General features: G+C 40.3%; 1 protein-coding gene across 1 annotated transcript in view; it reads left to right on the top strand.

Annotated features, from left to right (window-relative positions):
- Smg6 (SMG6 nonsense mediated mRNA decay factor) overlaps window positions 1-12,336 on the top strand; it is a 221,092-nt gene that overhangs the window by 11,191 nt on the left and 197,565 nt on the right. Inside the window, 2 exon segments of the mRNA XM_051179994.1 lie at window positions 3,123-3,233; window positions 3,606-3,818. Coding sequence (XP_051035951.1) covers window positions 3,123-3,233; window positions 3,606-3,818 — 324 coding nt within the window.

Raw genomic sequence — 12,336 nt, 5'->3', positions numbered from 1 at the left:
GCACCAGGTCCCAACTCTCTTACTTTGAGATGAGTTGTCAGGGAATCCCACACACTTGGTTCATACCTCCACTTCACTGTATTTAATTTCCTAAAAGGAACATTGCTCTGAAGCCAAGAAACAGCTTGTTACTCTTCATCTTACCTCGTTACCTTTTCTAGGAAGAAGACATGACCCCTTTACTTTCCTCCCTTAAGGACCTCACCCAGTCCTCAGCATTCAGATCTTGTTTCTTTCCTCAGATATCTTTTGTGAGACAGAGTCTCATTGAGTAGCTCTGGCTGGCCTGGAACTCAAATTTGTAGCTCATGGTGACTTCAGACTCATAGAAACTGTCTGATTCTGCTTCCCAGTGCTGGGATTAAAGGCTAAACCACCATGGCCTGCCTAATACAGGTGTTCTTCTGTAGAGCTACATTTCCATTTGTTAAAGACACTGTATTGCTTCCTCAGAATGGTACTAATATATTTTTTAAGCAGGGTGGCATTTGAGACAGGGCCTCTAGTAGAATATTTGGCCTGGAATTCACCATTTAACTAAAGATGAATGCCTTATCCCTGAGATTACAAAGGTTTTAACACAGGTTGAAAACCAATTGATGGCCGAGTGGTGGTGGCGAACATCTTTAATCCCAGCATTCTGGAGGCAGAGGCAGGTAGATCTCTGTGAGTTCAAGACCAGCCTGGTCTACAGAGCTGGTTCCAGGACAGCTAGGGCTATTACACAGAGAAACTCTGTCTCATAAAACCAAAAAAAAAAAAAAAAAAAAAAAAAAAAAAGGAAAGAAAGAAAAAAAGAAAATGTAAAACCATTTGATGTCTGAGTTTATTTGTAAGCTGTCAGTTCTGTTCCATTGGTCCATGTTTGGTTTACACCATCAGTACCAATGCAGGTTTCTGATGAAATCTGGAAAATGTTAGCCTTCTAGCTCTTCTCTCTTTCAAGACTGTTTTCACTGTGTGAGGTCCCTTAGATGTTTTGTATGTGTTTTAGGATTAGCTTTTTGTATTTGTAATGCAGCTGTCTTTGGGATTTTGATTAAGTAATGAACTTCTAGGTTTCTTTGGGAGGTACTTTTATCTCCTAATGTCCTAACAAGATATATCTTTGTTTACTTAGGTCCTTAATTTTGTTTAGCACTGTTTTTGTAGTTTGCTTTTCTTTCTTTCTTTTTTTTTTTTTTTAACCCCGCTACACAGGGTTTTTCGGTGTAGCTTAGGAGCCTGCTGGAACTAGCTCTTGTAGACCAGGCTGGTCTTGAACTCACAGAGATCCACCTGCCTCTGCCTCCCAAGTGCTGGGATTAAAGGTGCATACTACCACTGCTGGCAAGTCTTGACAATTCTTCTGTCCTCCAAGTTGGCAGATGTGGGTCACTACTATCAGCCACAGTTGTAAATACTGATTTCAAGTTGTATCTCAGTTTTAGAATTGTTTAAATATGAAAAGTAGAGTCAATAAAATAGCTTCAAGTGAAGTGAGTTGGTGTTGGTATAAGCAGAGATTAGTATGAATTGGGGTGATACTAAAAATAATTAGTGAATATAATAATGTTCCAGATGTTGTGCAAGGTATATGAATTATGAAACTTAATATTTATAGAAATAATGTGTGCCAATATCAGCATTTTATAAATAAGGAAATCTCTTTTGGTTAATAAATGTGTGACCAAATTCAAATTTAGGCGCTTGGCTTTAAACATGAGCCAATAATCATGCTAGATAAAATGCTAGATAAAAGTTTTAAAGAATGAGTAGATGCTGAGAAAGGGTTTTTTTTTTTTTTTGTTTTGTTTTTGTTTTTTGTTTTTTGAGACAGGGTTTCTCTATGGCTTTGGAGACTGTCCTAGAACCAGCTCTTGTAGACCAGGCTGGTCTCGAACTCACAGAGATCTGCCTGCCTCTGCCTCTCGAGTGCTGGGATTAAAAGCGTGAGCTCCAACGTCCAGCTGAAGGTTTTTTTAAAAAAAAAAAAAAATCAAAAACAAAAAAACATGTTTGACACATTGATGGGGACAGTGAAGATGTATATGACATAGGAGAGACATTAAGATAGTTTTCTTTGTTGTCAGCCTGCCTTCTTTCCTTCCTTCCTTTCATCTCCCTCCCTCTCTCCCTCCCTTCCATGTGAGTGAAGTGGAATCCAGAAACACTTGTGTCGTGAGCTATACTTTGAGCCACTCCTCCTGCCTTCTCTCTGAAGTATGGTTATCTTGCTAGGCTGTTCTTGAACACCTAGGTTCAAGCAGTCTTCCTGTTTCTGCATCTAGAGTGACTGGGATTACAGGTTCATGGTACTATACTCAACTTCCTTTATTCTTTTGTTGCTGCTGCTGTTCGTTTGAGACATGTTCTGGCTACACAGAGTTGGCTATGTAGATGAGGCTGTCCCCAACTCATAGAGATCCACCTGCCTTTGCCTCCCAAGTGCTGGGATTAAAGGTGTGTGCCACCATGACCACTGCTGTGTATATTTTAAGGGATTTTTTTTTAATTCATTTTTCTCCCATGTAAATAATTTGGTTCTTAGAGTGCCTGGACAGTTAAGATAAAGAATCATGCTGGCCAAGAAAAACTTCCTGATGTGATTGCTTACCTTGGCTTTTCAAATGTATTGCATTCTGATTTTCTTGTTGCAATTCCTTATAGTTGGAGGGATAGGCCAGGAGAGATACCAGCTGTGATATACTAGTGTCAGAAAGAAAGCTGAGCTGGGCTAGGTGGTACAAGAGACGAAGACAAGAGGATCACAAGTTCAAGGCCTGCTTAGATTATAGATGTTCAAGGCCAGAGTGGGTAACTTAGAGAGACTAAACATTTTTAAAAAGGTTGGAGCTGTTGTTAAATGGTAGGGTATATGCCTCACATGTAGAAGTTCCTAAGTTCAGTCACCAGTATTTTTTGTTGTTTGAGACAGGATTTCTTTGTATAGCCCTGGCTGTCCTAGAACTCGTTCTATAGAGCACGTTGGCCTCAAATTCATAGAGCCCTTCCTGCCTTTGCCTTCTAAGTGTTGGGATCAAAAGGCATGTGCTACCACCACCCATCACTCACCAGTATTTTTTTTTAAAGGAAGAAAAATGAAAGTCAATTGACCAGGTGTCTCTGGTTTCTTTCCACAGAGGAGAAAGCTTGATGCTGTATATTATTATATGCGCAGTTTAGCAGCTAGTAACCCTATCCTGACTGCCAAGGAAAGTCTCATGAGTTTATTTGAAGAGACTAAACGAAAGGTGAGTAAGAATGCAGGTAAACTGATTCCTTCCTAGAAGAATGTATTTCCCTCTGTGCCTAAAGGAGATGACCAAAAGTCATCTTCACATAGTCTCATTGTGCTTCACTGATGGCTTATGAGTCAGCCCCTCTGAAGAATGGACACTGAAATAGATCTTCAGGAGAGCTTGCCAGGCCTTTTGAGTATACCTGTTCCACAGCATCTCTTTCATAGAATTAATAATGCCTATAAGGCAACACAGATGGTTTTCTATTACATTGGTACTGTAGCAGATTCTTTAGCTATTATAGTCTTTAGGCAAGAACATATGATGGAGGCCTTTCTTGTTAGCTGACTTAGGAGAGTCTGAGCTTGTGTGTCTGTTGTACAGGCTGAACAGATGGAAAAGAAACAGCATGAGGAATTTGAACTGACCCCTGATCAGTGGCGTAAAGGAAAGAAGTCTACTTTCCGACATGTTGGAGATGATACTACACGCCTGGAGATCTGGATTCATCCGTCCCATTCTCGGTCATCCCAGGGCACTGAGTCTGGGAAGGATTCTGAACAGGAGAATGGTTTGGGCAGCCTGAGTCCCAGTGATGTAAGTTCCTGAGAATGATATAGTGAGCCAGACTAGCTCAGTAAGTTTGGCTTCCCCAGCTCATGCAATTCTGTACAAACTGGGGCCAAGGCATAGACATTTCTCAGTTTCAAGACATTTACCTATTTACTTAAAGAAGAAGGATTTCATTCTGTGTTTAAGGTTGGCCTGGAACTCACTATGTAGCCCAGACTGGTCTCTAACTTGTGACAGTCTTCCTTCCTCGGTCTCTTAAATGCTGGGCTTATAGGGCTGAGCCACCATGCCTAGCACCTTCCCACTTATTCTGGAGAATGCTGCCTACCAACTAGTGCCTAACAACTAATTCAGTAATGCCTCTTTGATGCTCACAGGTCCCTTTGTCTGTAACATATGTTTCCCTTACTCACCACTATGTGGCACTGTAGAATTTAGTAAATGTAGAATTAGAAATTGTTTTGCTGCTTTGAGTTGGACATCATCAATATGTATGAGGATTTGCTGAAATTTTCTACTTAATTCTTCCTTCTTGGTTGGCCTTCTATTTAGAGTATGAAATAAAGCGTCATGGGTAGGTTAGTCTATTTTGTGATCAGCCATTATTTACCTTTAGATTTGTTTATTTTATACATGAATATTTTGCTTGTAGTATGTATATGTACTACATGAGAGTCTGGTGCCCAGGGAGGACAGAAGATGGGGTCAGATTCCTTGGACTTGGAATTAAAGAGATTTTTGAGCCATTATGGGTGCTGGGAACTGAACCTGAGTCATCTTCAAGCTTTTTTGAGATGACCTCTTATAGCTTAGAGTATGCCTGGTACTAATTATACAGAAAGTTTTCTTTTCTTTTATATTTTTTTGGAGACAGGGTTTCCCTGTGTAGCCTTGGCCTTCTGGAAACTCCCTCTGTAGACCAGGCTGACCTCGACTCACAGAGATTGACCTGCCTCTGCCTCCCAAGTGCTTGAATTAAAGGTGTGCACCACCACTACTAGTCTATCCCCTTGTTGTCGGGATAGCATTCTAATGGAATGAGCAAAGTACTTAGGCTTAAGTGTAATGAACTTTGTTTAGGGATGTATACCTGATTTTCTGGGAGCACAGTAGTCATTGGTCAGTTGAAGTGTGATGAATGAATAGAAGTTAGCTAGAAGAGGAAGGAAAGGAGAATGGTAAAATCTATCCCAGGAAAATGGATTAGCTATATGTAGATTCCTGAAGTTAGGGAGAGAACATGAGGAAAAATGCAGGAGTCTGGTTCATTGTCCAGTGAGAGGGATTCAAATTAGTTGTAGAAGGATTTGAACCAGTAAATGATTTCAAAGATGGGAACAGATGAATCCAAAGGGCTTGATTAGACATGGGGAGCTCAGAGAGAAGAGGGAATTGAGTGGCATGTGGGTTTCTGGTTTAGAAACTGAGGGGGTAGTGTCTTGTACCTGGAGGCTGGGCTGGAAGGTTTCTACAAATTCAAGGCTATCTTGGGTTACATGTTAAAGTTCTAGGCTAGCCTGAGCTATAGCATGAGACCCTCTCAAAAACCAATAACAACAAAACCCTGTAATACCATTCCCCTAAACAAAACAAAACCAAGTAGATGGTGGTCTGTTTCTTTTCCTTCTTTTCCTTTTTTTTTCTCAAGACAGGGTTTCTCTGTGTAACAACCCTAGCTGCCCTGGCACTAGCTTTGTAGACCAGGCTGGCCTGAACTCAGAGAGATCCACCTGCCTCTGCCTCCTCAGTGCTGAGATTAAAGGCTGTGGTCTGTTTCTTAAGGTAGACTTTAATGGGAGACCAGGTTTTAAGACAATGATAATGAGTTTAATTTTAGACCTGTCCTATTTGTCATTCTGTGGGACATTGAAGTAAAGATATTCAGATAGTAACAGGTGACTGAAGATGAGGAGAGTGTTTTGGATCAAAGTATTTCTTCTTTTGGATGATGGAGATGGAACACAGGGTTGTGTGTTTGCTAGGCAAACACTTTCTATTATTAAACTGCATTCCTAGCCCTGGAAAAGATTATTTTGCAGGCATCTTGCTAGATAATAATGATATAATGAGAGCTGACTCATTTGCTCCAGGATAAGAACAGAATGACAGTTGGCATGATGGCTCAGTGGGTAAAGGTGCCTGGAGCCAAATCTTATAACCTGAGTTTGAGCCCTGGGACCTACATGGTGGAAGGAGAGAACTGACTTCCCACTAGTTGTCTTCTGACATTCACATATGTGTCATAATGCACACACGTACACACAAAAAATAAATACAATGTAGAAAAAGATATTAAAAACAGAATAAAGACCGAGGAGATGGCTTAGTGGTCAAAGCACTAGCTGTACAATTGTTAGGACTGGAGTTGGAATTCCCATAATTCAAGTAAACGCTAGGTGTGCATGTCAGCTCACTTGCAATTCCAGCTTGGAAGGTGGGATCTTGTGAAATCCAGAGCAAGCTCTGGGTTTGATTTGAGAGATTCTGTCTTACTGAATAAGATAAAAGAACAATTGAAGATGATTCTGGACACCAACTTCAGGCCTCCACATGAACATACACCCACATGCAAGCATGCATACATACACATATACAAACCACACATACACATGTAAAAGTGGAAAAAGGAAAAAGAACAGTGTAACAAGTCGTTGGGCGCCATATATAAGGAGTAAGGTGTCGTCCCCACCCCCCACCCCCCCACTCCCGCTGCCCCACCACCACCATGCCTGCCCCAAATAATGCACAGAGACTCTGTATTTGATATAATTCTGTCGGCCAGTTATTTGTTTCTTATCGGCTAGTTCTGTCTTAAGTATTAGCCCATTTCTGTTAATCTATGTATTTCCACATGGTCTCATCTTACCAGAGAGCCGGCTGGTGTCCTGCTATCTCCAGACTCTCCATCTTGACTCCTCCTTACTCCTTCCTCTTTCTTCCTTGTCTCCTAGTCCCTCCTATCGTCCTTTCCTATTGGCCAACAGTGCTTTATTCACTAACCAGTATGAGAAACATATTTACAGAATCACATCTCCCTTCAGAACAGGATGATAAATAAGTTGAAGAGCTGAGCAAGAAGATTCTTGAGCAGTCTGAGAAGGGCACAAGATCCGGAGGACAGGTTAAGGCATTAGCTGGGCAAGAGGGCAAAGAAGCATTCTTACATTTAGGTAGAGAGGTACTCTTGTGGCTTACCTGGGGATACATACAGGTAAACATGCAGTGTTTGTATGTGCATACAAGGGAAGGGCCTTTCTGTTTCTTGAAATTGGAAGCATGGTTTTCTAATAAGAACTGGTTAACAATGTTGAGAAAGGAGAATGTCTCAGGTTTTGTTGTTGTTCTTGTTCGAGATGGTCTCCTTTAGCCCAGGGTGGCCTTGAACTCACTATGTAGCTGAGAATGACCCAGTCTCTTGACCTTCCTGCTTCCACCTCCCAAGTGTGACACCATGTTTGTTTGTTTTATTGCTTTTTGAGATAGCATTTTATATTGTAGCCTGATGGCCTCTAACTCATGACAATCCTGCTTCTGTCTTTTGGGTACTAGATTACAGCTATGAGCTACTATGTACAACTCTTTTGGGTGTAATTTAAGATTTCCATTTATCTTATTGTTTCCTTTCAGTTCTTTAGCTGTTTTGTGATGACTTGGAAAGTAGTAATTGATAAACGGAACTACCAACTTCCTTGTACATGGGACTCCCTATTAATGTGTGTTCTAGCAATATGTTTTGGTTCCTGCTGTTAGAATCCCTCACTGCTGCTTTTTCTGTTTTTGATATTGCAGCCCAAACCAAAAGCCTTTTTAACTAACAAATACGTTGTCTTTTTGGATAGGGCTATGTTGTTTAATTTTTTTAATTTTAATTAGTATTGTGTGTATATATGTATCTATGCCTAATATATGTGGGCCCATATGCCATGGCTCTCAAATGATAGAACAAACTTTTAGAGTCACTTGTCTCCTTCCATTCACCTTTAGGTGGGTTTCAGAAATCAAACTCAGGTGATCAGGCTTGCATATTAAGTGATTTTACTCACTGAGCCATCTCACCATTCCTCAAGTATTTTTAAAATGAAAGCAAAAGACTTTTTGAAAAAAGCTTGTGTGACTTTTCTTTGATGTTGGCCTCACAATTGGGAGTATTTCTTACATAGACATACCTAACTAATCTTTTGTAGAACTTTGTTTTTCCTTAGATATACTGGCTGGACATAGAGCTCAGTGGTAGAATGCTTGCCTGCATACGCAATCACTAACTTTGAGCTCAGTTCCACTACCAAAAAAGAATAATAATTATATGATTATTTATTTGTGTGTGTGCACTTGCAAACACCTGGTCAGAGAGCAACTTGCATGAGTCAGTTCTCTTCCTCTATTATATACATTCCAGGGATTTAACTCATGTTGTCAGGCTTGGCAGCAAGCAGCTTTACCCACTGAGCCATCTTGCCAGCCCAGCCTTGAACTTCTGATACTTGAGTTTCAACCTCCCAAGTTCTGGTATTACAGGATATAGGTGTGGGCCACGACATGCAGTTTTTTAATAGTGCTTGGGATTATATTTGGAGACTCCTACATTCTAGACAAGCATTCTCCCAACTAAGCTTTGCTCTTACCTTTAGTTTTTGTTTTTAAAGGGCATGTCATAGCTCAGGCTGACCTCAAACTTCTATGTAGCCGAGGATGATCTTGAACCTCTTTACTTCCTGAGTTGCTGACATTATAATTATGTACCACTGTGCCCAGCTCTGTTAATTACATTAAGAGTGAGTGAGTGTGTGAGAGTGTGTGTGTGTGTGTGTATTGTTTGGATTTAACCCAGGTCCTTGAGCATGATAGACAAATATTCTGCTACTGAGCTACATTTCCAGGCCCAGTTAATTTAATTTCTCAAATACATGAATATATTCCAAAGTAAAAATTCTAAATAATTGCAGGTATATAGAGTAAAATATGGTAATTTGTTCTCTAAACTACTTATGTAGCTATTTTGTGTTCTTAGCTTATATATCATCATGAGTAAATTTTATAAATTCTTTAATTAAAGCCAGGCGGTGGTGGTGCACTGCTTTAATACCAGCACGTGGGAGGCAGAGGCAGGCAGATATCTGTGAGTTCGAGGCCAGCCTGCTGTACAGAGCTAGTTCCAGGACAGCTAGGGCTACACAGAGAAACCCTATCTTGAAAAAAACAAAAAGCAAAAAACAAACAAACAAACGAAAAATATGTTCTGTTCGAGGCCAGTCTGATCTACACAGTGAATTCCAGGATTGGCTCCAAAGCTATACAGAGAAACTCTGTCTTGAAAAACAAAAAACAAACAAAAAAATTACATCTTTGAGTTTTGGATTTTCTTTAAAGGAGCCTGCATTTTTAAAACTGTTTTATCTAACTATGCAAACCACATGGCTATTTCTGCCTCAGTCTTGGGCCTTAGTCAGCTTCTGTGATGTTTTCTTAATTACTTTGTTCTTTCTTGCAGTAGGTTCCAAAATCTTAGCTTGCTTTTTCTGCACATAGTGACACACAGCTTCATAATTAGATATTGACTATAAAGATAGTAAAACAATTAACATTGGTTTTTTTTTTTTTTTTTTTTTTTTTTTTTAACCTTAGAAGCACTGGTTGTGGGGAAGACAGAATCCTAAATTTTCTCAGGTGCTGTGCAATGGTATTTTTCTCAGAGAGGGGCTACACATACAATGGTATCCATTTTCTACTGCCTGCTTTCTGGTACCTACCTAGTGAGGTTGTATCTTAGTTTATGTAAGGCTCTGTAATGATGTTCATACAGTGATGAAGTTGCCTAACAATGCTTTTCTTATATTCCCACATTGAACAGTCTTGACTGTGTATGATTACAGTGAAATGTGGCAAGTGTTGTGACAAGGTAAGCCTGAAAGGCTGCAGGAGCATGCAGTCAGTGCCCCTAATCTGGGTGTGCATAGGGAGGTTAAAGTGCAATGTTGGAGCATTTCTGTGCTGCAGTGAGAGCTTGAAAGCATGGGCATAGGGAACTTCAGTATTTACCAGTATGACTGGAGATCAGATGTGTGCAGAGTTCTTGCCAGAGATGCAACTATCTTTCACCACTTCCTTCCTTTCCTACATTGAGTCGGTACCAAGTACTGCTTAAACTGTCTTGAACATACTGGAATCCATTGATCTCTGCTTTCTCATTGCTGCCACCTATTCTGTACTGCCTTTGTGCATCGTCTTCCTGAATTTCTAACACTTCTTGGAATCTATCTATCTATCTATCTATCTATCCTCTATCATCTATCTTATCTATCATCTGTCTGTCTGTCTGTCTGTCTGTCTGTCTGTCTGTCTGTCTTATCTATCATTTGAGGCAAGGTAGCCCTGGCTGTTATGAAACTCACTATCTAGACCAAGCTGGCCTGGAACTCATAGAAATCTTTCTTCCTCTGCTTTCTGAGTGCTGGGATTAGAGGCGTGAACTACTATGCAGATCTTACTTTTTAAGATGTACCCCTAAATAAGCTTCCAAAAATACTTAATTTTTTTTCCAAATATATATTTCTGGTGATTTTTTTTTTTCTTTCTTGAAAGTCTTTCTGTGCATGTGGACACCAGAGATTGACATTGGGTGTCTTCAATTACTGACTACCTTCTTTTTTGAAACAAGAGTCTTTTACTGAACTTAAACTCACCTGATCAGCTAGTCTGGCTGGCCAGTGAGTCCCAGGAATCTGCCTGTCACCACTTTTCTGATACTAGGATTATAGACATGTGTCACTGTTCCTAGCTTTTATGTGGGCCTGGGGGATCCAGATTCAGGCCCTCATGGTAGGCATTTTACCTACTGAGTGAGCCATCGCCATAGCTTGTATTTGAAGTCTTTAGTTTGCCTTTAGAATCAAGTCTAAAAGTCTTTGACAGTCTGTTGGGCCCCTCATGACCTGACCCTTCCTACATCCAACCTTGTATTTCTTTCCTTTGTTCCAGTCCTCCAGTCTTCTTGGAAGGTTCAAACTCTTCTACCAGCACCTCCTGATGCTGATCCAGTGTACTTCTCACTAGTTTTGTCAGCCTCAGCCCTGTTCTTATTATCTGTGAAGTCTCCATCTACTACCCCCTTCACCCTGTTTCTTCCCTCCCCCACCACTGCCCCAGGGAATAGTGTTTCTAATTCCCAAGATTAGCTCTTTCTCATTGTAAATGTATGATGTGTGTATGCAGGTGTGTGTGTAGGGGCCCGAGATCAATGTCAGATCAAGTGTCTTCCCTTTGTCTCCTTCTGTCCCTAACCCTAGGTGGAATTATGTACATATTCTGCCCTGCCTGGGTGCTGAGACCTGAACTCAAGTCCTCACAATTGCACAGCAAACAATCTACTGAGCCATCTCCCCCAGCTTCCTAATCCTCATTTTTGCCATTACTTTTCTAATTAGTGAAGGAGGTGGCACACACAGTGTGTGGAAGGCAGAGATAAGAGAATCTGTGAGTTTGAGGACAGCATGTTCTACATAATTCCAGGACAACCAGAATTACATAGTGAGACACTGTTTCAAAAAGCAAAAAAAAAAAAAAAAAAAAAAAAAAAATGATAATAGGTATAGTGTTTGGATGTTACTGTTTTCTGTTTCCAAGACTTTTACCCTTGCTGGATTGAAGACTAGTCATTTTGCTTTGTCTGTGGTGCCTGTACATAGAGACCCTATGCAGCAGAGATCAGATCTTTGCAGTATTGAGGTATGGAAATCAAGTACTGAGGAGGTCTGGGGAGACTTAATCAGTCCCATGTAATGACCAAAGTGACCTTCCAGTGGAACAAACATGTGTTTGTAAAAAAATACGTATTTATTCATTAATAACACATTAATAACATTTATTCATTAATAACACATAAATGTTTTATGACAGTTTTCGCATATAAAATATGTAAACAAAAAAATTCAAAAGATAAAACATTCCCCCATACTAGAAAAATGGCTTTTTCTCTGCACTTTTAAGGTAGGCTAAGTAGAAAAGAAAAGTATCACAAGGTGTTTTTGTTTAAATCTCATGAAGGGGTTCATAATGTTAAAAAGAAGGAAGTTGAGCCACCATTTTAGTTTCAGTATTTTTAATCCCAGTTCAAGACCAGCCTGGTCTACAAAGAACACCACCAGGGCTGTACTTAGAAACCCTTCTTCTAAAAACCAAAAAAATAAGGGGGAACCCCCCCCTTTTTTTTTAAATTGGTATTTAGTGACAGGTTTTCTCTGTGTAGCCCTGGCTGTCCTGGAATTCTCTCTGTAGACCAGGCTGTCCTGGAACTCTCTCTCTGAGGACCAGGCTGGCCTTGAACTCTCTCTGTAGACTAGGCTGGTCTCGAACACAGATGTGCTACTGCTTCACCAGCAGACTTATTTGGTAGTGTAGCACAAAGGTTTTACAGCTGAGTGATGCTGTTGATTACAGCTCTCCTTCAGCAACCTGTGTAACACATCTGGCACAGAGTGTCAGCTAGCAGTAAGCATATATAGGTGCATGTGAAGGCCAGAAGAAGTTAACCAAATTTCTTTGGAAC

The sequence above is a fragment of the Phodopus roborovskii genome, unplaced genomic scaffold (genome assembly GCF_943737965.1).
Source record: "Phodopus roborovskii unplaced genomic scaffold, PHOROB, whole genome shotgun sequence".
In the NCBI taxonomy this organism is placed as follows: Eukaryota; Metazoa; Chordata; class Mammalia; order Rodentia; family Cricetidae; genus Phodopus; species Phodopus roborovskii.
The sequence above is the reverse complement of the archived record's forward strand: the minus strand, read 5'-3'. Positions and strand labels throughout refer to the sequence as shown.